Source organism: Xenopus laevis, chromosome 1L (genome assembly GCF_017654675.1).
Source record: "Xenopus laevis strain J_2021 chromosome 1L, Xenopus_laevis_v10.1, whole genome shotgun sequence".
In the NCBI taxonomy this organism is placed as follows: Eukaryota; Metazoa; Chordata; class Amphibia; order Anura; family Pipidae; genus Xenopus; species Xenopus laevis.
In genome coordinates this window covers 57784602-57809944 of record NC_054371.1, presented here as the reverse complement: position 1 = coordinate 57809944, position 25343 = coordinate 57784602, and the positions used below count along the sequence as shown (strand labels likewise).

Genomic DNA, 25343 nt, shown 5'->3' with positions numbered 1-25343 from the left:
AAGACAAAAAATAACGGGACCTCAATGGTGGTTAACATCACTTCTATTAGTTTATTGAAAGAAGATTTTGACTTCTTACAGAAGGGTTTATCAATCAGTCCTATGTCTCCACCCTACTTTTTAAAAGTGGACTTGAAATAACACAACGGTTTTAAGCCACATTATATTGAAGGCTCATTTTGGATTTATTCTACAAAACTGCAAGTAATAATGCACAGACTTATGTATAGGTATGGGACCTGTTATCCAGAATTCTTGGGACCTGGGGTTTTCCAGATAACGGATTTTTCCATAAATTGAATCTTCATACCTTGTCTACAAGAAGATCATGTAAACATTAAATAACCCCAATAGGCTGGATTTGCTTCCAATACAAATTAATTATATCTTAGTTTGGACCAAGCACAAGCTACTGTTTTAGTATTATAGAGAAAAAGGAAATCATTTTTAAAAATTTGGATTTAGATAAAATGGAGTCTAAGGGAGCTTTCTGGATAACAGGTTTCTGGATAATGGATCTCATACCTGTATATAATAAGCAAGTTTGCATACCCATGTTTAAATTACGTGTTTTTAGTGCCAACTGATTGAATCCTGCACAAGTATAGCTATTTTGGATTTGTAATGAATGTAAGAGTGTATTTAACATTCTAGTATTATATAGTGAGGTACAGGGTAAATTATTTAGTGAATAAAGTACCCCCTATTGTAAAATATAAGAATATTATAAGTCACAGAGGAGTTCCATGACCATATAAAAGCACGAGGCCGAAGGCTGAGTGCTTTTATACTGGTCATGGAACCCCGAGGTTACTTCTAATACCCTCATATTTTCCAACAAAGGGTACTTTATTTATTATAATACACAAGTTTTAGTGAGTCATATGACTAAAATGACATCACTACTAATTGTTTATAACGGATGACATCACTAGTCACCGTTTATAAGGATATCATTTACAGGATATTCATGGCTTTTTTGTATTATAATCATATACAGGTATGGGATCTGTTATCCAGAAAATCTCGGAATTACGGAAAGGCCATCTCCCATAGACTCCATTTTATTCAAATAATCCAAATTTTTAAAAACGATTCCCTTTTTTTCTGTAATAATAAAAAAGTAGCTTGTACTTGATCCCATCTAAGATACAATTAATCCTTATTGGAAGCAAAACCAGCCTACTGGGTTTATTTATTGTTTACATGATTTTCTAGTAGACTTAGGGCAAGGCCAGATGTGGCGTTTTTGTGGCGTTTTTAAAAAAGAACAGCCAGGTGTAAATACGCATAAACTGCACTACCACTGAAACGAATGGAAAATGCACTATGGCAATTCACGCAGGGCACTTGCAAGCTGAACTCCGCCACAGGACGCCAGTATTGGCATTTTTTAGCAGAAACGCCAATATGTCAAGAAACTACCAAATCAATAGACTCTATGGGATCTGCACGTTTGAAACCACACTTTGCGTAAATACGCAGCGTATTTTAAATATGGCGTCCAAATTCTCAATGAGATGAAAACAATGAGAAGTGCATGTTGGGAAAAGAATCCTAAGTGCTGAAAAATGCATGAAAAACGCATGTTGACGGTTGCATGTGGTTTCAGTGGCGTATTTACGCCTGCCTGTTCTTTTTTAAAAACGCAACGTAAAAACGCAATCTGGCCTTGCCCTTAAGGTATGAAGATCCTAATTATGGAACGATCTGTTATCCGGAAAACCCCAGGTCCCGAGCATTCTGGATAACAGGTCCCATACTTGTATACATATGAGGAATCTGTTTATATTAAAGGGGTAGTTCACCTTTCAGTTAACTGTTAGTATGTTATAGAATAGCTAATTCTAAGCAACTTTTCAACTGGTGTGAATTTTTTTCTGTTTTTATAGACTCTAGCTTTCTTCTTCTGACTTTCCAGCTTTCAAATTGGGGTCTCTGTAAGGCTACACATGTATTGGTATTACTACTATGTATTACTCATCTTTCTATTCAGGCCCTCTCCTACACTGGACAGAAGTAAAAATAAGAGTGCCTTCTTATGTGTAACAGTGCCAGTTTTGTCCAACTTCCTCATTGAAACAGTGTAAATCAGCAGTGGACGCTATTTTTGGGCCCAGATATTTCCCAGCGCAGAACCAGGCCTGGACTGGTAATCTGTGGGTTCTGGCAAATGTTAGAGGTGCTCAGGGTCGGACTGGGGGGGCCCGGGGTCCACCGGGACTACTGTCCAGGGCCCCCTCCGACCCCCTACCGTGATGCGCACTGCGTGACTGCTCGCTGCTCCTGCTTGAAAGGCGCCATGTTGCTGCGTGCATGCACAGATGGAACAGGGCGGCGCCTAAAGAAATCTTTTTTTTTTTTTTAACAAACTGGTCGGGAGAGGGGTCTGGCCCGGCGGGGGCCCATTAAGGGTCGAGTACCACCGGGTTTTTTCCCGGTTTCCCGCCGGGCCAGTCCTACACTGGAGGTGCTGCTGAAAGATGCCAAAGAAAGTGACTATTACGTGGGCTGAGGGGCTATTTGGGCTTCTCAGTACCAGGAATGCCAGGGCCTATTTTGAATTCCAGTGAAGTCCTGTGCAGAACTGACCGGGAACCTGCACCCTGGTAGTTAGGCGCAAATTTACTGAAGGGTAAATGATTACTTTTAGTCAATTTCTAATTGCAAAAATTCTGCCCCTCGTTTGAACAAAAACATTAGTTTTTGGTCAAATTGGGAGAAAATGGCTCTCATTGAGGCACGAATCCATGGCAACTAGGAAAAGATGTTTTGTTTTTTTATCCTAGTACAAGATTTGTACTTGTGGTGAAGTAATAGGTGCAGTGTTTCCCCCTCTCTTCCCTGATATATGTGGAATCTACGAACAGAAACAAAAAAGCCCTTCTTATGATGATTACAGGCAGCAGACTCCAGAGGCAGCTATTGGGCTCTATTGGGCGACTGCCTCCAAGCGGCATAAGTAGGAGATTCAGCGAGCGAATAAAAACAATGGGTCAAACACTGGGAGCTCAGGCTCTGACAGCAGCGGACACAAAACCAATAAATAACACGCTTTTATTTAACACTGTAGTGCTGAAAACAGAGACAAATAAGTGTGAGCGGGACATCCGCAACTTTGCCGTCTTCAGCCCTAACTCCCGCGTATTATGAGTTGCTTACACTTATGTAACAATAACATCCGCGTCACTCCTCCCGACGCGGTTACGTAAAGCTTCAGTGCGCTTATATACGCGTAGTCTGACGTCACAGGGATGAGACTTGGGACGTCTGGATTAGCTGTCCGGAGGGAGACAAGGAGAGAGACTCTTAACAGGGCTGCGGAACTGTAAAAGAGCGATCCGGAAGTGCGGGACTGTGTTGAGAAAATTTGGGACTGTTGTGCGGCTGTCAGTGCTCATGTTGTGCACGGTGGGTTGTGTAAAACTTCAGTTGCCAAGTGATGAGCCAGTTGTTTTCTCTTACAGCTGCCTGGCCCTTGCTCCTCCCTTTGCTGTCAATTATTATGCTGTGTGAATTCGAGGCAGCTGGGTGTTAGTAAATGAGCCTCATTCTAGGCTGGTGCCAGGGCACAAGAAATAGCAGGACAAGATGGTAGTTGAATAGCAAATGTTTTCACTTGTCCCCAATGTAGAATGTGTTGTCACTCTAATTGCATTGTGATTCTCCCCATGTTATAATGAAGATACTGTATATGTAAACTGCAATGTATGTTACTAAAGGGGTTGTTCACCTTCAAACACCTAGTTTTCAGATAAATCACCAGAAATAACAATTTTTTCCAATTACTTACTATTTTCTATGTGTGACTGTTTTTCTAATATTTAAAGGAGAACTAAACCCATTCGGCACTAAAATCCCTCCTCCCCCCTGGCCTACCTCCCCCCCGGTAAATGACCCTAAGTTGCTACTTACCCCTCGGCGCAGGTCCTGTCCACGGAGTTCACAGGCGCCATCTTCTCCCGTGGGGTCTTCTTCCTGGATTGCCCGTCGTTAGAGCATCAGCTCTACTGGGCATGCGCCAAAAGTCACAAAGTTTCCGAAAAAAGAAACCGGAAAACATTGTGACTTTCGGCGCATGTGCAGTAGAGGTGAACCGTCAAATACTCCTATTGCGCATACGCCACCAAATGCCGCACGGGAGAAGATGGCGCCAGTGAACTCCGTGGACAGGACCTGCACCGAGGGGTACGTAGCAACATAGGGGCATTTGCCCGAGAGAGGGGGGGAGGTAGGCCATGGGGGAGGAGGGAGGGGGGCAACATGGGGGAGGAATTTTAGTGCCAAAGGGGTTGACTTCTCCTTTAAGTGTAAAGAGTCATGTTTCACCTTCTAAAGCAGCTCTTGGAGGGGGGTCGCCGACCCTGTAAACTGGTCTAAATTGATAAATTTCTTTGTCCCTGCTGAACAGAATCTCTGGCTTTTATTAAAGACAGCTGTTAGCATTGCTACAATAGTTGCTAATACTTCAGAGATGCTGCTGAGAAATGTATCAACTAAATGTTGCAAAATTGAAACAGTTTAGAATCTGCACCTGAATAACTGAGCTGCCAGACTCAAACACCAGAGACACGAACTTTAAACTTACATTTTGTAAAAAATAGAAAGTAATTGAAAAAAGTCTTTATTTTTGGGGAACAATCTGAAAACAATTGAACTGTGTTTGGAAGGTGAACAACCCCTTAAGCAAACTAACTAAGCTAAAGTGGCACATACTTCTTACTGCCTTTGGGAGTGAGTACTGTGTTCAGATGACATTCATCTACTCTCTTTAATAGAATGCAATGCTGGGGGCTGCACTAGTTTTCTAGTGCTCATTTAATGTATCTTTGGGTGCCTTAGTGTCAAACTTAGTTATGGGGGGACATTTCCATCAGCAAATAGATCAAAACTGCATAGCCAACTGTTGATACACATTGCAGTTGCTAGATATAGATAGTGTTGTAACCTTGATTATAAAATATAAGGATATTAGAAGTTAAAACTTCATTAAAGTTTAACATGTAACTGCTATACAAATAAAGTCTAATAATGGAGGTGTCGGTGTCCTAGAGTAACTGCCATGTTCCTGACTTACCTCTCTGCTGAGGCAGCAAGGATATAGAGTAGATCTCGTGATTAGCCAGAAGAAAAGGCTAAATTTACCAATACCCTAGGAGGCTGCAAGGTGGCATGTTTCTAGCTGTCAGATGCATTTGTCTTTGCAATTGTTTTGTACACAGCAATTAAAATTCTGGTTCTTTTTTCCCCCCTATGTGCAGTGACCAAGAAAAAAAAATATTGTACACTACATATCCCCTTTCATTTAAATACCTGTGGGTTATTTTGCAGGGCTCGTGGGAACAGTCATTTAAAATATTTATGTTTGGGGAAATGAATGAACTAAATCACAGTTGAAAAAATACAGCTATGCTGTTGAGTCATCAGTTTGTGGTTTGTGTCAGCTAAATAGGAGATCTTTGGTTAGCACTTTATTCAGAGTTTCCAGAGCACTGTGCTCTAACTAACCGTTTCTAAGAGGCAACCCTGCCGTAGTTAAAAATAAAACTGCCATGGGCCTGACACCGCCTCAGTTTTTAAGAGAGATGCTGTTCCCAAACCACTTGCATCAACGTTTTCTGCACATAAAGGTGCTGATAAAAGCTGCTGACAGACCAAGTCGGCAGCTTATTGGCCCGTGTATGGGTCCCACCGACGGGCTTTCCCGATTGATCGTGCAGATTGGGCAGGACTTAAAAACCCGTTGGATCACGCACCACATCTGTTGTTGACCAGCAGTATAGCTGTCATTATGATTCGATCATTGGGCCCTAGTGCCCACGATCGGATCAGCCCTATATCGCCCACCTCAAGGTGGGCATATTGGGAAGAGAACCTCTCGTTTGACGACATTGCCAAACGAGCAGATCTCTTTGTATCACCACCTTTAGATGCGTATCCTGGTGCAAGGAACTAAACATATTCAAGAGGGGTTTCATAAACGCCAAAATTAAGCACTTTAAATGACCTCCGTCATTAGATCTAACTATTACTGACCCTTTATCAAAAGTGACTGAAATGCAACTTCCCTCTGTCTTTAAAGAAGCAGTCTTTTCTTCTCGGAGAGCAGTCCTTTGTCCCACTGTATATGGTTTAGTACATGACTGCATTCCAAGAGGGACTGACGAAAGCCGAGAGTGGTCCTGCTTCTGTTAGATACTTGTTAATAGATTTTTTTGTTGTTCTTATTTAGTTTTTAAAAACCTAATTTGCATATGCAAATGATGCCAAAGAGCATTAAAAGGAAACCCGTTCTGAGTGCATGGCTTTAAAAAAATCATCTGTTCATGTGAGGAACAAGGATTCGGTTCGGCCAGGCACTTGTATTCCACCAAACCAGAATCCTGCCTAAAAAGGCTGAATCCTGTCCTATAAAAATCATAAGAACGTGTCCATATCTATAAGGTGCTGCTTGCCGAATAGTATCCTCTAAAAGCCCCCCAAACCCCCCCAGCCCCACGAACCTTCGTTAAGCCGACCCTCCGACACTGCTAAATGATCTTTTGTGTTGTTTCATTGATGTTGGGCTGGGGGCAGAACAACCCTTCCATAAACTAATTACAAATGAAAACTGGATGCAGCCTATGGAAGGATTGCCCCGCCCCCAGCCCATTGCCACTGAAACTATGCCGATGATCCGTTAGCAGTGTCAGAGGGTCGGCTTTGCAAAGGTTCGCGGGCGGCTTTGGGGGGCTATTAGTGGAAACTATTTGGCGTGCAGCACCTCCTAGATATGGACACGTTCCTCTGATTTTTATCTGAACATGTTTGTATCACTTCAATGTGTGCATGAAGCATCCAGGGGGACTTTTTTTGTATCATGGTTATTATCAGAATTGCTTTCAGGAGTAAACTTGGTGGACAATTATTTGTTGATAGGGTAAATCGGCCCCATAAAACTGATTATTCTGTATGGGACCAACACAAGTCTTACTGGTCACCCTTATATTTATTGGGCAGTGTTTGTAAATACTTTTCCTGACTTGTCTGCATAGGTCTCTGACATGATTCAATTGCTAATCCTTACCATGTGAGTGGATCTTTGTCTGTATGGAAACAAGTGGAGTATGTGTGTACATGTGGTGTATGGCCATCATAAGAGTAGAAAATGTAAGAACTGACTTTTTTTATGTACTTTCCCTGCACCATTCATAAACTAAAGCTGAACCACCAAATGAGGAGACCGTTATCTGATTTGAATCCCTTACATTCTAGATCAACTAACAACAACTACCAACAACTGAACCATGGTGCAGTTCAAGGCAGGCCTATTGGCAGAGTGTCAATTCAGTGGGCCTTGGGGGGCCGTTATAATGCTCCATGCAGAAAAGCCACACTCTGCCATTGTTGCACTTTTCCGATTGCATTTTGTGGCACTGTGCAAATTACCGCAGGCTTCTGTTTTTCATTTTAGATTGCAGAGGCCTGCATCTCTCTTCACTAATACAGCACTTACTGTGTTCATCAGTGCTGTGTCAGCAAGGGTCGGGTTGGGGGAGGCACGTAGGCACCCCTACCTTCCCCATACCCTCCTGAGAGCAGCAGACACGTGTGCTTCCTACATGAACACTAAGCGGCACACTTGCGATAGGCCCTTAGTTAGTGCCCTTGCCGCCCTTTGCTTTAAGACAATACAATAATAATAATAATAAAATGTTTCTCCATATACACTGCTAATATTATTTTAAAGTATTTGACTCTATAAATGTGTGTCAGTGAGGCAGGATATGTTTTTATTTAGGCGCAGTTGTGTGTTTCTGACTGTAAGGATCCCAGTGAGTTAATAAAGTTTCTCTGGGGTATTCTAGAAAAAATTGCTAACTCTTTGTGAAAGGGTCACCGTATTGTAAAGTGCACTACCAATGTTTTTAATTTAATCTTGAAGTCATTGTCTATGCCAAACTTTGCTATCAAGTTCACAATGATAAGTGTAGCGGAACAGCTGCAGCCAAGCAGACATTATTTGTCAAGGTTTTTATTTTAGTTTATATCTCAAAGCGTGCAGTTCTTTCAGAAAGCACTCACGTGTTCATTCTATATATAACCCAACCTTGGAAACCTGCTCCTTTACATTTGAATGAAGCTTGATGTTTGCATAAAAGTTACAATAAATGGTATAGATTTAGATAGATTTTTAGGAAGTGCTGTCTTTGGCTTGTGGGTCACTGGCTGAAAAACCTCATGTTTTAAGTAGGGGTGCATTAATTTCATGAGTTAAGCAACATCACTAAACACTCTTTTGTACTGCCCACTAAGCTCAATTTATAAGGAGATTATAAGGAGATTATATTTATGACTGTGTATTTTAGATAAACATAAAAAATGACTGCACTGCATTCTAGCCTGCCACATCTGCATTCATGAATCCTTGTTTTGCTAGAATGGAATGCAGCTATAAGAAGGGTAATGAGGAAAAAACACAATACGTTGAACCCATCTAAAGGGATACCTTCTTAATCCTGCCTTGTTTGTCTATGATTTAGGTGCCCGCGGGAGACCACCATTGTGCTATTGTTTAAAGTGTACCCCATTCAATCTTGTTCCCAGATACATGTATAAAATGTAATCCAGATATCCTCCTAATCCAGGTTTACATCTGATTTTGAACTACAACAACGATCATCCTCCAGTAGAAATAATTCCAACTGTTATTATTATTATTATTATTATATTTTTATGAACATTTATTTATAAAACACAAACCTATTCAGTAGCACTGTACAGTAAATGGTGTGTATACATTAAACATACAGGAGAAAACACAGTAACCATCAATAACCAAAACAAGAGCTAAAGAGGCCCTGCCTTTGCATTCTGAAAGATTCAGCGACATCTAGAACTCTTCCCACTATTGAACATCCTATTTGTGGAAGATGGTAGGATGGTTTGGTTTCTATGGGTTGCTGTGCTGGTACAAATGTTGTTCCTTTTTGTATGTTACTATGAATGATAAACATGAGTAACCAATATTATTATATCTCTTCATTTAGTAAAGAAATCCTCTCTGCAGAATCTACTTCAATCAATCAAGCTCAATACTGCCAAGGCACATTTGGGCTGTAGCAGTATCTGGTGCAGAAATGGGGTGGACTGTGTTTCTTCTTAAGGGATCATGTGCCCCTTTTTGGAGACCTGGTGGTCAGCTGCTACAAAGTAGACTATGCCTGTCTTACTCCCGGCAGCTTTCCATTAATTCAGGGGCACAAGACTGTCCACCATCTACAGCAAAACGTCCTCCAGTTAGAATTGGTTGTGCCTCTGGATTCTGGGGAGACACCGCAGCTTCAGGTAAAGCCGATCTAAATGCACAGTGAATCTGTGTTTTTCCAAGTAAATTATACATGCTTTAAGATTATTCTGAGGCAGATAAATGATGTACCTTTTGCTTATGCTGCAGTAGATCGGAAGCATATTTTTCTCAATATGTATTCTCATTCTCACGATGCTGCCTGATTTCTGGGAGTAAGGTTCTTATACATATACTAAATATAAAACGGCAGAATAATCAGATCTTTCATACTAATATTGACTGTCAGATGAAGACCAGTCTTTATAGGGTCGATGGCATATATTCTCCAGAATATATGTACTTTTTTACATATTTTAATAATAATTTGTAAATTATTTACCCTTTTACTGTTTCTGTAACTTTAAAAAAAACTCTCTACTTGCTGTAAGGTATGGAAAATATTGCAAGTCAGCAGCAGAAACCATCCAAAGTAGCAAATATTACATCTGTTTAGTGAACTAACGTATAATGCTCCCATAGTGATAACTTCTTATTTTATAGTTTCAGCCAGTGTTGTCCAAAAGGTGGTTGTCTACCTGCTGCAAAACCCCAGTAGATCACAACTACGTGCCTCCCTTAATATAAGCAATGTATTGTCTTTATATGCCTTAGCTGATATATGAAGAATTGGACAATTTACACAATTATTCTATGCATAATTTGATTATTTGGTAGAAATTGCTTGCTCCTAGTTTGCGGGTGGAAATTTACCCAGAGTGATTGCACCTTGGGCATTATGTAGCAAGGCAAGTATGGGAAGATCCATTTAGACATGTTGGTAATGACTGGCAGTGAGCGAACTGTTTATAGCTTGTTTGCTATATGCGAATATGGAAAATATCTCACCTGCCACGTGGGAAATGTGCCATCCAAATATTTCCCCCCTCCCCATTTAATCCCACACGTGCCTCCCATTCTTTTCTTACCCTGAATAATGCGTAGAGGTAATAAAAGCAAAGTGTTTTGGAAGTATGAAGTGTAATTTTGTTAACTGTACACTATTTACTGCAGCCCCAAGATGTGCCTCTTTAGCCTATATGGTACATACATCCATATCCGTACTCCTGTAGTTGTTTCCCAGGGCGCAGCTGAGAACTGTAGGTTCTCATACCAACTTTTGTGTACTAGTTCAGAAAGCATCTGCATACCCCAAAACAATGGTGTCTTGCAACCATAACACTCAATGGTATAAAAGTTTTTCTCCCTTGATCACAGTTGCACTCATATAATTTTAGCCAGTTAAATATGGGTAAAAAAATCACTTATTAAAAATAATAGAGACTTGACTAAAATATCTCTGTCGGAATACATTACAAAAAAATTTTCATTTTCATTTCATTTTCAGTTCCACAGCTTTTGTATGGTGGAAAACTGGATTTTTTGGTGTTTGATTATCTCTCTGAAATCACAATGTCTCTGCTGACGGCAGCAAAGGCCAAGTCATCCGTAAGTGACATGTTTTGTGTGTTGTAAATTTATTTTTTTTAAAGCATCTGTAATTGCTATTGAAATCAGTATCCGTCTTTCCCTTGCTAACCTCTGTACTTCTGACTACTGAAACAATGTAGCAGAAGCCAGCTGGTTAACAGAACTGTGAAGAAGCATACATGGCATTGTGGTAATTGGTGGAGGAAGGCAGGTGTCTGCTACATTGCTTCAGTAGTCAGAAGAATCCATTCTGGTGCACAAACAAGATTTTGAGATGATGCAAGGCTTGTCTTAATAACAGTGTCCACAAACTGGCTCCTGCCTGCTTGCTATAATTATGAGTTCCCAGACTGAAGGAAACAAGATTCAAATAATTTATATTGTGTAATAAAAGTTCATTTTGCTTGACTAATGTGATAATATAGGATTTTGAATATTATTTTTGGGTGTCGGGTCCCTTTTAATAAGAGATTGGAATATGAATAGTAGAGGAAAGATGAGAAATAAAAAGTAGCAATAACAATAGATTTGTAGCCTTACAGAGCATTCGTTTTTTAGGTGTAGTCCGTGATCCCCATTTTAAAGTTGGAAAGAGTCCGAAGAAGGCAAATCATTCAAAAACTATAAAAAAGAAAAAAAATTAAAACCAATTGAAAAGTTGCTTCGAATTAGCCATTTTATAACATACTAAGGGGAAATTCACTTACAGGCGAAAATTCGCCAGCGACGTCTTCACGGCCTTCGCCACACGCAACTTCACACAGACAACGCTAATTCACTAAGTTGCGAAGTTTAGTCACCGGCGCCGAACTCTTGCGATGTTGCGCTAGTGTTACTACGGCAGGCATAGCGAAGCGTTAGATAATTTGCATACGGCGGGAAGTTAAATTTCAATGGACGTATATGTTGTAGCAAATACATTACACTACACAAGCCCAGGGAAGCTTAATAAAAGAAAATAGAGTTGTTATATTGCCCTACACATGAGTCCACAGTATACTTTATGTGCCATATGTTAGGAAATGTAGGGGGGAAGGAGGGTACCCAAAAAAAAAGGCTGTAAAAGATCATACAATCACCCTGTAAAAAGAAAAAGACGTCAGCGTTTTTTGGGACTTAGAAAAACTTTTTTCGGACCAAGTCCTATCTACTCTATTGCACTTTGGCTTGTCTGAGGTGGCGAAGGCAAATCTGGCAATAGAGGTAAAGTTCAGTAAAAACAAAAACTTAGTGAATTTGCGTAGTAACGCTCTTTCACCAGAGCAAAAATACACCTGGCGTTAGAGTTGCGATAGTCTAACTCCTTCGCTAGCTTAATTACGCCAGCGCCCTTTAGTAAATCGGCGATGTCCCGAAATGACGTCACACTGGTGAATTTTCACCAGCGTTAGCCACTTCTCCCTTTAGTAAATTAACTTAAAGGTTAGTAAGTTAACTTAAAGGTGAACACCACTTTAAGGATAGTATTGTGGCAGTATTGCTGAGTTATATTTCTGCAATTGTTTGTTGTTGATTACTAATATGTGAGATTCTAGTTGCTGTTCTTATACTTGTTACCACAGTATTTAAGCTGGTGATGCACTCTGTGAACTGTATGATGCTTATTACCTGTCTGAGTCTCCGTCTACACATTTGGCTGATGAAAACTTAGTGTGGCAGCTGCAATTGACGTGTCAAAATGGAGAGCTGTGCCAACTGATGACCAGTATTAGGGTTTGGTTTGGGTCTTTGGCAGACCTGGACTGCTTGGGCCGACACTACTGCTGATGTATGAATTCTGTGCTATTTAGCCGTTCATTCATTGGCCAATCTTGGTTAATACAATTGTTTAGTTTCTGATCTCCCTTTTGGGGAATCACAATCGGCTACAGCACCTGAAAGTATCCAGTTATTAAAATGGGTCTGTCATATCTGGATCTGTGGGAAGTTTACTGTGCATGGTGTGGCATAAATATACCAGAGATCTGGTTTTTTATCCTAATACCCTGTATACATAATTACATCTGGCTTTCCTTTCAATTCTATCAATGTAATAAATATGTAATCACTATAAACTAGACCAGGCATGTCCAAAGTGCGGCCCGTGGGCCAATTGTGGCCCTTTATCAAATTTACACTGGCCCTCAGCCTCCATCATGAAATTAATAATAATGCGGCCCGCCAGCATAGTTCGATCAGGAATCATGTAGATGTAGCGGTAATATTTGAGCACATTTGTGAAATGATCTGCCACTTGGTCTATAATGCTGCCTGTGTGCTGAAGGTGTTGGCAATAGACACGTACTGGCACGTAGTGACGCGCCGCTCTCACATACGTCTTTAGTTTACTGTACTGGCACGTCAGTACTTCTATTGCACCTTCAGTGCTAAAGAAATATGTGAGAGCGGCGTGTCACTATGTTCCAGTACGTGTCTATTACTAACACCTTCAGCACACAGGCAGCAGTATAGACCAAGTGGCAGTTCGTTTCACTAATGTGCCCAAATATTACCGCTAAGGCTACGCGATTCCTTATTTAAATGAGTTAAATGGTGTTAATGGTTCAATGAATGTCGGGCTAAATGGTCGGCCCCAACACATTTTTCACCTCAACAAATCTGTCCCTCGTTGCAAAAAGTTTGGACACCCCTGAACTAGACTATGCGTGTCTCTCTTTTATATGCTCCAGCTCAGACAAATAAGACCTTGCCTGGCCAAGTAGTAACTCTGATTTATGCATTCTGATCAACATCACTGCCTACTGTATTAGATGTGGTAAAAAAAAATAACAAAAATGTGGAGTAAAAGTCATGCCTTTATCACCTGTGGTTGTAATTCAGCTTCCAAAGTGTGTGCTAAGCTACTGTATACTATTGCATGTCAGCGTTATGTGTCACATGAGAGCAAATCATTAGCAGATGACCATCTCCCAAAAAAAGTTCACAGGTTTTGTGAGGAGGAGGTTTTGAATCTTCACCTAAGTATAGATTTTTTATATACCTTTTCCTCTGATTGTGTTTAGCTCCATCTTTTCTCCCATTGTCAAATCCAGTCTTTTTTTTATTTTTTTTTTATTTATTTTTTTAGTAATAGACACAATTTGTGTTTTCATTTTGTTTGTTTGTTTTCAGAGTTTGGGATACACTCCAGACTTTATCCACACTGCAATGGCTCCATATATAACAGACATTCATAAAGCAGGTAAAGCCATAACTGTTACATAATAATCTGTCGGTCAGTGTGCCACTTTGTGAAAACTTTTTTCTTCTTCTACATATGTCAAGTTTTCTGAATTGCTGATTTTACATTTTGTGTATTCTGTCACCGTCTGCAGCCCTGTAAGCTTTAAATTATGGAGGGGGGGTGTAAATAATACAACATAAAACATTCAGTATGCAGAAGGTGGTCAGATGACATAGTTATTATATCTAAAACAAATAAACAGATGTCATTTTCTTGTTCCCTGCTCGCTTGTCGGGAAGCTGAATTCTGTCAGTGCTAGACACGGCGGGAAATGGTAAGAACTTGTTACTCCTCTCAAAACAGAAACTGTGTAGTACCACATATATCAACATGGTGCAGTCTCTGCCAAGCTGTGGCAGAGGATTTGAAAAATTCAGTGTTGTGTAAAAAAACTGTGGATTTATTTTTTGTTTGGCCCCTATTAAAACAGTATATTTTCCTTAACAGTCACTGATGTGATCACAGTTAAATTGATTGTACAGAAAACTGCTAAGGCTGATGTGTAGTAAAAATGTGTGCTTGTGTGTTTAGAGCTTTAGTGTATGTAGAACAATGTGGGCCTTCCTTCCTCTTTATACTGCTTTTTAATTGTGTTTTACAGCTCTGTGTTTGTGCAAAAAGGTGGATAGTTTACATTTACACATTTAAACCTATAAGACAGCTGGTGAATAATGTTGCTGACCTATTTTATTGTAGGTATTCGTGTAGTCAGTAATGCTGGGGGAAATAACCCAATGGCATGTGCCGCTGCCCTGCAAGAAGTAGTAAAGAAAGCCAATCTTGATATGAAGATAGCAGTTGTCACTGGTGATGATTTGATGAAAAAGGTATGATCCTCACTTAAAACTCTGATTTGTTGCATGTTTTATATTTCCTTTTCTTTTTATATGGTAAAAACCAACTTCAGCATATTACAGGTATGGGACCTTTTTATGCATATTGCTCTGGGAACTGGGGTTTTCCACTAGTGATGTGCGGGTTTGGAAAAGTTGAACCCACACCCAACCCTAACCACGAAACCATAACCTACACCGACCCTAACCCACAAACTGTTTCCATTGCAGGACCTGCACCCAACCCACACCTGTGGATTAGTGGTGCGAGTCACAAAAAGCCATATCTCTATACACAGACACTACAGTATTGTAGCACCCAATGTGACCCATACCCACCATGGATGCCCATAATTCAGCCTGATTCCACGTGATCCGAGGGTCCTGCTGGTATCGGGTCAGCCCGCACATCACTATTTTCCAGTTAAGGGGTTTTTCTGTAATTTAGATGTCCATACCTTAAGTCTACTTAAAAAAAACAAAAAACATTTAAACATCAAATAAACTCAAAGTACTGTTCATTATTACAGAGAAAAAGGAAATAATTTAAAAAAAGATATATATTTTTTTTATTATAGCTCTGAATCTGTAGATGTAATTGTTGTGTTCTTAATTCAGTCTCCAGCTGTCTTGATCTCATTCCCCTTCAGGGTTTGAATTGGTGGGTGCAGGGCCCACCAGGGTTGTCGCACCAGGGGCCCCTGCATTTCCCAAGGGGCCCAGCCACTCCCCGCACCCGGTTTGGGTCTGGGAGGGCGGGGCCCTCTGGGTTTTTCCCAGTGACCCACTGGCCCAGGCTCACCCTGTTCCCCTTCAAGCAATGTACTCTATCATAAGTTAGCACTTATTTATCAAGGGTCAATTTCGAATTCACGTGAGTTTTTTTTGTTTCAACTAACATGAATTTGATTTTACTTGAAATTCAAATATTTTAATTTTTTTTTTTAAAAGGATTTGGATAATTCCTTAGTTGAATTTGACCGTTTTGACCATAAAATAATTTAGAAAATTTAAATTTTCAATTCAACCTTTAATAAATCTGCCAACTTTGAAAATTTATGGTGGGTTAATGGGAGACCTGGCTGTCCAAAACCAAGGGTGTTAAAGCAGGAAAGGCTTCAATTAACAGCATCTGCTCTATTGGGAAGGTGTTATACTACATGTTGGAACATAATTGGTGATACAGAAGGTATTGTTTCCTGTAAAGCAGCTGAACAGGAACGTTCCTTACGGAAATTGTACTGGAATTCCTTCAGCCCATGTAACCTTCAAGCTTGTAATAGAGAGTATAGAGAGATACATTATAATAGTAAAATTAACTGTTGTGATTCTATGCTATTGGTTGTTTCATTTTTAAGTTAACTTCTAGTATGTCATACAATGGCCTATTCTAAGCAACTTTTCAATTGGTCTTCATTTTTTTTTTTTTTCATAGATTTTGAATTATTTGCTTTCTTCTTCTGACTCTTTCAAGCTTTCAAATGGGGGTCACTGACCTCATCTAAAAAGCAAATGCTCTGTAAGGCTACAAATGTATTGTTTTTTCCACTTTTTATTGGTCATCTTTCTATTCAGGCCCTCTCCTTTTCATATTCCAGTCTCTTAGTCCATCGATGCATGGTTGTAAGGGTAATTTGAACCCTAGCAACTAGAGTGCTGAAACTGGAGAGCCACTGAATAAAAACATTAAAAAAAAAAACACTAATAAAAAATGAAAACCAATTGCAAATTGTCTCAGAATATCACTCTACATAATACAAAAAGTTAACTCAAAAGCGAACAACCATTTTTATTTAATATCTGATATTATGAATACATTTGTCATGGCCTTCTCACAAACATACCTAATAAAGTTCACTGTTTGTTTCCAGAAAGATTCATTTAAGGAAGCAGGCATCACAGATATGGATAGTGGCACACCATTCCCAGATACTATTCATAGTATGAATGCTTACCTTGGGTGAGTTAATTTATTGATCTTGCTGGTGTTTTTATTTTTTAAAGGAAAGTCATAATCTCTTGGGCTGACAATTTGTTATAAATACTAACCTGAGACCCCAGACTTTGATAAAACTGGTGACAGCCTGGGGGGCTATGCTAGTGAACACCACACAACCATCTTGACTCTCCTGGAAACCTTTGTGGATGTTGTGTGTGAACCGTAGCATAAAAGGAGAATTTAGCAGAATATTTATGCATGTGCACCCACCTATGGCAGTAACCAAGGATAAAAGAAGTTTGGATGGTATACTCACTAGGGGCTGGTGCATTTTTCAGCAAAGAAGAGGGCCAGGGGTCTGAAGTGAGCAATTATAATCACTGGGGGGGGGGGGTGGCCAACAAATTGGCACACCCTATTGATTATGCGTTTCCTTCTTTCTTTCTTTACATATTTCACACTATTTGACTGAACTGATAACATTTAATATAAATATGAAATGTAATATGATGTGCTATTTTGGTTTTAGGCACATGACTAGATACAGGTATAGACAGGTAAAGTGACTATACTTGTAATTTAAGAGGAAGTTTACATTAAAATGATTCCCAATGACAGGTGGTATCCTTTTAAATGAAGCCTGACATTTAAATTGGCCCATTGTATGGGGCAAGGCAAAGTAATGGATCGGTAGAAGAAATATATGCGGTAATAAAAATGTCACAGTGCTTCAGTTCAAGTCATGGGTTTCAAATTGGATTTGTGACTCATAAGACAGAAAGCTTTGTTATGAAATAGCTAAAATGTAAGGCAATAAGCATGTTAGAAGCAAAGTTTTCGGAGCAACAGGAAGGAGACTGAGCCATGAATAGTAGGAAGTGCTTTCCCTGTACAAGAACATGAGATTCTCTAAACATGTACGTACATCTATACATTACACATTGTTTTCAGGAACAAGGAAAAACGCAAATTTTTTATGGTAACATTCATTCAGATATCACTTCCCTAGATAGTGAGAATGAACACACCAGGGTCCTAAACCATGGGGTACAAACACAGAGTATGGGGGCATCTGAAGGAAAATGTATTTAATATTTGGAGTGCATGTTTATTTTCAGTCTTAGATGATTTTTGAATGACATCATGCCACAAAGTTATAGCTTTATTACATTTTAGTTTGTTTGACATAAAAGAGGGGGATTGAGCTCAAAGGATCTAAACATCTGCAGCACTAAAACTAATATATTGAATAGTATAGAAAACGTAATAATAGATTGCAATAATAGATTGCAATACTTCAATACTAAGCATAGATGGAAACCTATGTAAAATACTCCATAGTGGATGGTGGTCATTTGATACAGATTAGCTTTCAGGAGCACTTCTGTACAGTGGGTATCTTCTTTTGGTATCGCAAATTCCAGACATATAACCACGTCAATATATGCCAGTTTATACAAAATACTGCAGTGTTGGGCGATATTCACCTGGTGCAGAGCGATTAATACCCCGATAATTGTATCATTGGAGTGGCAGAAAAAAACACTCCACAGAATTTTGGTGTGTACTAGGCTGTAGTATTTTGTATTAGGTAGTCCTTTGGTAACCGTAAACTTTAGATGGTATATATATTTTTTTTAATTTACAGAGCAAGGCCAATAAGCAGAGCCCTTGATCTCGGAGCAGACATTGTTGTGACTGGTAGATGTGTAGACAGCAGCGTTGTACTGGGGCCTCTTATACATTCCGTAAGTATTTTTTTTTAAAAAAATGCATATTCCTTAATTATGGCTGTGACTAAACATTCAGTCATGTTATTCAAAAAAAGCCACATTGAGCAACCACAGTTAAAGGGGTTGTTCACATTTTTCATGTTTCCTTGCTCACCTTCTCGCATCTACAGTACCTGGAGTAGAGTCCTGCAGCGGGTCGGGTACCCACGGCTTACCCGCAAAAACCTGCGGTACCCTGTGGGTTGCGTTTAGAAGTTCCAGGTGCAGGTATAACCGCGGTTCTGCAGGTTTGCGGGTCGGGCCGCGGGTCTTCTCAATATCGATATTCACTCCTTTCTTCTGGTTACGTCGACTTCCGATGACGTCACTTCCAGTTTACAATGACAGCACTTCCTGTTTTACTCCTTTTCCCCCCTGATCACGTCTACTTCCGATGATGTCACTTCCGGTTTACAATGACAGCACTTCCTGATTCTTAATGGTCAGCGTGTCGCGGGTCCAGGTTGCGGATAAGGTACTTGTGGGTAGGGTTGGGTTGTGGGTCCAAACAGTTAAGAATCCGGGTCCGGATTGTGGGTACGGGTCGGGTCCCAAAAAATGGACCTGTGCAGGACTCTAACCTGGAGCAGCTCTAGGAGGTCACTGGCTCTGTAAACTGTTCTAATTACACTAGTTCACAGTCACATTTCTAATCTTCATTACAGGGTACTGTTTTCATTGATCCTGCTGAGAAATGTTTTGACTAATGTAGCAGATAGTAACAGTTAAGAGTCTGAACCAGGATCGCTGTGCTGCCAGACACCAGAGAGGAACATTAAAGTTTATACTATGCTATAGTAAGCAGTCGGAAAGTATTTTGAATAGTTACTTTGTGCTGGCACAGTGATGTGTAGTCAAGTGTTTTATATTTCTTCCTTCTCACAGACAAGCAGATCTGTCATGGGTGACATTCTAGTTATTTTTTTCATCTATCATCGTCTGATACTTTTCACTAGTTCAGTAGTTTTCATCCATTAATAATATAAGAAATTAGAACCCTTAGCAAGATATTGGAAACCACTTAAGGTCAATTTTATGAAGTTACATCGTTAAATTACATAGTTAAGTTGGGTTCAAGTTCAACCCCTACAAATAAAACCCAGTGTCCATACACACCCACACCAACCCCCATACATTACCATACCAATATCTATACTAATCGTAGATTTTAGTAATACAATAGCTTATAATATTATGCTTGTCCAAGAATACTTTCAAGCCCCTCTTGAAGGAGTACTAATCCCCCCAATAAGAAAAGCGCCTACCTACTACCCAAGATAGCCCCCTCCCTGCTCCCCCCCACATAGTTGAATACCCCTGAAAGTGCCCCTAACACAGTACTCATGGGCTCCATCTTCCGGCTCTTCTGTATTCTTTGGGTCCTCATCCTTCCCTTCAGCAATTTCTGGAACTTTTGGCGCATGTGCAGTTGCTACAAACTGGAATACTGCTCCAACTGTGCATCGCTCACTTAAGGAAGAATATCAAAGAGCCAGAAGATGGCGCCCATGCGCTCTGCTGCACTTACTCCCCCCCCCCCCGATAGTGAGTGACAGTACAGTTGAAAGATATTTTATTCAAAAGTGAATGAGCATCCAGTGACAATAAGACGATACGACTTTTCTCACAGTACAATTCTGAATGTTGCCTTTTCTGATTTGGAAGAAACAAACTAGATACACAGAGAGGGTATCATGTTAACCTCAGTGCAACCACAAGAGTAAAAAGTTGTTCAAGATATAGGCAATTTTAACTATAGATATAGATGATAACAAAAAAAGGTTGTGTGCAGTAAAGCACCTCTATATAACAGAATTTTATTTCTGCTTTTGAAAGAATTAGACAGAATACAAGTACAGAACATCTATACATGCAGGCTGCAGTGAATGGAATGTGTTTTTGTGCAATTAACTGCATTTCTTTCTTATGCAAGAACTATTTTAGTACAAAAACATGCTCATAACACTGCATGTAGCCTTCTACTCTTCTCTTTTACATGAAGAGTGTTTTGGGCTATGGATACACACACACACAAATCTTTCTTCTTGGACACAGAACTACATATGGCAAGTAATGCTACCTCTTTATGGGTAAAATAGAGCTATATTAGAGCACATAGGGTGCCAGTATAGCTATTTTACCCATATTTACCCATTTTTTTTTTTTTTTTTTTTTTAGTCTGCATACAGGTATTTCCATTAAACATATTATGGTTGATGGCACAACTGTACAATGTGGTTACTCGTATACATGTACCCTTACCCAAAATATGCTTTGAACATATATTTCACAGTAGCTGTTTGATTCAGATTTATCTCTACAATTTTGTAACCCTTAACATAATGTAGTGTCTTTGGACTATAGATGAACTGAGGTAGCAATATATCATGCATTTGTAACTTGCTGTAACACTGGCCTGTGAACTTACAACACATACCACATGGTGGTGCTAAAAGATTACAAGACTTTATCATTATTATTGCTGGCTTTAAACATATAAGTTAACTAATGTTGCATAGAGGTAATATTGGTGCATATTTAGGGAGGCCTGTAAAGCACAAAAACTCACAATTCTTAAGCCCCACACTTAAGGGCAGTGGTACACCGTATGGAGCACAGGCATCGGCAAATACATTGGCACTTTTGTGTTAATAATAATTTGTCAAAGCTAAATTATTAAAGTAACTTGTTCTTTTTCCTCATTTAGTTTGGCTGGAAGAGAAATGAATTTGACTTACTTGCAGCTGGCAGGTAAACATCGGTTTACTGGTATACATACATACATACATACATACATACATACATACATACATACATACATACATACATACATACATACATACATACATACATACATACATATATTCCATAAAGAGTATTCACATAAGCCCTCAAATATACTGTATGGTTTTCAGTTGCATAGTTGCAGTGGTATAGGAAAGACATCTTCCCATGTGATTTTTAAGACATTTTTCTCTTGCAACAGTCTTGCCGGTCACCTGATAGAGTGTGGAGCTCAGTGTACAGGTGGAATATTTACTGACTGGCATCTGGTACCAGACTGGTAAGTACTTCTGTATATGATTTTGGAAATGGCTTTAGTCAGAATGTTTATTTTGTGAAAAAAGAAAAATCAACGAAAATAACCCCACAAATTGTGCTCTAAATATTATTGTTGTCATTTTTATTGATTTGTAGGTGTTCCTTTGCTGAGGTTTAGCAGCATGATGGCTGTTACCTATTAGTGCTAACTATGAAAATATTAGCATATTTTCCCGATCTAGACAACAAATTGACTTATATTGTATATTGTTTGTGTGCTAACACCATTTTGGGGGCGAAGGCGGGAATAGGGCCTTCATCCATATTTAGTATATTCACTGACTTGGTGAATACATTTTGTTCATGATCATCATGCTTTTTGGTGTCTTTTCTTTAGGAAAAATAAAGCCCTTCACAGCAACCCTCCCCACCCACATCACCCTAACTCCTGTGGGGGCCCTTGTTCCCTCATACCTCAGTGCTCATTGCACAACTGCTTAGCAGGGTAGTGGGCTGCCATGTTTTGCCACTGCCACTTTTGGTCAGAGCCTCTACAACTCTGATTAACAAATATGAGAGCATGTGCGCTGACAATATGTAGATGTAAGTCTGACCTGGATCCTGGTTAAGTATAAAAACAGCCATGGTGCTTGTACCTTGGTCAGCTTTCTAAATATAAAGTCCAGGCAAGCTTTCAAGAATCTGTCAGCATTTTTTTTTACCAAATTAATTGCAGATTATTTTTGATTGTGTGTACAACAAGAAGAATTGGCAAAGTAAAAAACAAAAACAAAATGTGTTTATGTTACAGTTACAGGTATGGGAGCTATTATTTGAAAATTCGTTATCCAGAAAGCTCTGATTTACTGGAAGGCCTTCTCCCATAGACTCCATTTTAAACAAATTAAAAAAAAATATTTTACTTTTACTCTGTAATAAGTAGTGAATATTATGTGGTTATTAAAAGACTATGTTCTCAAATAATGAAGGACAAATAAGTAATATAAGATGGGACTTTAAAATGGCATCCTTTTGAAAGACATTCCTTTGCACCTTTCATCTCTGCACAAATAAAGATTAATTAGGAGAAAGAATAAAGACGTAACAAAATTCAATCTTGAAAACTGCATTAACCAAAAAAGAGCAAAGCAGCATAGAGTTACTTTACTGCAAGTAATTGCCTGATTAGTTTTCAGCAAATTCAGTTATCTCCCTGAAATGATTGTTCTTTGTTCTTCTTGCCTTTCCCTCATGTTATTACTGAATAGTACTTTGTAGACATTCATACAATGGAAGCACAAAAGCTTTGGGGATGTGAAAGAATGTACATTTTAAAAGACTTCAGACAGGGCTGATTTCAACAGAGATAGCAAATGGTGTCTGAAACATACCTCTATCTAATTTTACTTGCGTTGTACAAAATGCTGTTTTGTATAATAGGTAAAGAAGTCCTCTTCCGATACTGATACCATACGTTGCCCCTGTAGAGTTTACAGACCTCTCTGGCTGCTAGCTGATTTGGTTTCTAATTAATAATTAAAATCCTTTAATTGAAGCTGTTTGTATATTAGTATTGAGTTGTATGGGTAAATTTGATGGTAGGTACCCAACCCTGAGCCTCTAAGTGTGTGACCAACCCTAAACTACCTCTTAACCAATAGGTTAAGAACCCCCTAGAAAAGAAAGTCACCGTTCTAGTAGTGCCATTTCATAATGCTCAATGAATATAACTGAAACATGCTGCAAAATGTTTTACACTACTTATGGGCAGGGAGGGTATTCATTATGTGTTAAGATGTTAATGAAGATCTCATTATTACTCTCACTTATGATTTTACGAACAGGCACAATATTGGCTTTCCGATAGTGGAATGCACTTCAGATGGGAATTTCACAATATCGAAGCCACAAGAAACTGGCGGCCTTATCTCTTTTGGCACAGTTGCTGAACAATTAGTGTATGAAATTGGAGATCCTGAACACTATCTACTTCCTGATGTGTCTTGTGACTTTTCCCTGGTTTCTATTAGTGAAATTCAAGGTCAGTCATGAGTCATTTAAAGTCTCCAGTGTATTAGTAAGTTTTATTTTAAAATGTCCTGTTCCTTGAACAATTCGAATATGAAACGACTTCTGGTTTGTTGTAGTAATCTGCTAATGATCTGTGTGGTTTTTAACAGAAATGTTTTAAGTATTTGCGTGGCCACAGATCATATAAAGATAATAAAAGGATTGAAAACCCAAGTATTGACTACTGCGACATGTTTTCAGAAGTACTTGCAGTCACAACCAGCAAAGGACAGATATACTTATTTCAATATTTAATATGTCTTACAAATAACTTTAAAATATTTGGATGTAAACGTTGTTCAGGATTAAATTTGCTTTCATAATACAACATTTTATATATACATACCCAGAACAGTACAAGAACAGTAACAAAGACATACTTCACTACTTGCCATTGTATACAAAAATAGTGCATTCATTTGTGTACATCAATCCGGCTTGTTCTTTATATGTGGAAGAGGAAAGATTAAGAACATTTGTAATACCCACAAACATCTATATCCCACTAGAACTTTGACTCTGAAGGTCCTTCAGTACACTGGTGTAATGACCATGGGAGTTGAAACTTTCATCTTGCTGGTGTTTTGAAGGTGTTACATACAATAAAAGTGATCGACAGCAAGCACAAATCTATAGGGATTAAGGGCAGGATGACCTCTCCCAAAGCTTCAGAAAGGCTAAGGATAGTTATTGGCTTGTTTTCTGAAAAAGCAGACTTATATGCTAGTGGTAGTTTTAGGCCACACTTTGGACCTTAAAAAATACCACACATCTAACAAAACTGCTGATATATAAAGTTATCTTTCTAATGCAGACATTTTTTACATGATAATGTTAATAGTAACTGCATTTATTTAAGTGAATTGAATGGAAGAAAAGCATAGGGAAAACAGCAAAGATCTGCATTAAAAAGCTATACAGCGTTCGCAATTGCGTACACTTGACTTCATCCTCTCAGGGAAAAATGTTCTGAGATTTTCTGAGTGAGAGACAAGCAGAAGTTACTGTCTTTTATGTGTACATTAAAAGTAGATTCAGATTAATACCAAAATGGCAAGATATTATACTTTAAATTTGAACAAACAAGGAATTTGCAATTTAGGAAAGAGAGAAGATTCTCTATAATAAAGCTCAGACGACTTCTGTTGATAAAAAAAAAACTATTATACTTAAGTAAATTGTTAAACCCTGTTTAGCAAAGTTCATTGTACACAGTTATGCCAGTTGATTTGAATGCAGGAAGAGTAAGAAGTGGCTGAACTGAGGCGCTAATGTCTTATTTATCCTTTTTATGCAAAATAATGGCTTCCCTGGAAGCTTCTTGGCTTCTAGTCCATTAGCAAACTGTGTGGTGTTGCCAAGGCCTGAGTCAGCTATTTCGCTAAAGCCAATCTCTGATTAGCTTATATTGGTTAAGATGGTGTTTTTTCCTAATTTAAAAAAAAATAATAATTAGCGTTGTACTGTATAGAAGCTCAGAATGTGTTCCTTATGTAGCTGCAGGTCATCTCCCCTTGCAGATAATTTCAGCTGGTTTTTTTTCTTTCTTCTAGTTGCTTATTAAATATATTCATGTATTTTAATGTTTTGATTTAGATTAATCCAGATATGGATGAGTCTTTCATGATGCACTAGTTTTTTCTGTTTACTGGGAATTCATTCACGCATGCAGCCATGTATCATCCCTGTGCATTGAACTGTGCTTAAA

The 25343-nt window shown here is 39.0% G+C and overlaps 1 protein-coding gene across 2 annotated transcripts in view; it reads left to right on the top strand.

Moving 5' to 3' along the window:
- Positions 1-3233: 3233 nt before the first annotated feature.
- The window catches only part of LOC108699289, a 43210-nt gene continuing 21100 nt past the window's right edge, over positions 3234-25343 (top strand). Inside the window, exons 1-10 of one of the 2 annotated variants that reach the window (XM_041589404.1) lie at positions 3234-3411; positions 9030-9327; positions 10674-10774; positions 13868-13937; positions 14676-14806; positions 16684-16772; positions 18400-18499; positions 21231-21274; positions 21447-21587; positions 23410-23606. In XM_041589404.1, coding sequence (XP_041445338.1) covers positions 9120-9327; positions 10674-10774; positions 13868-13937; positions 14676-14806; positions 16684-16772; positions 18400-18499; positions 21231-21274; positions 21447-21587; positions 23410-23606 — 1081 coding nt within the window. In that variant the 5' untranslated portion in view covers positions 3234-3411; positions 9030-9119. The remainder of the gene's footprint in view (positions 3412-9029; positions 9328-10673; positions 10775-13867; positions 13938-14675; positions 14807-16683; positions 16773-18399; positions 18500-21230; positions 21275-21446; positions 21588-23409; positions 23607-25343) is intronic. The other variant, XM_018231286.2, reaches the window with a different exon arrangement.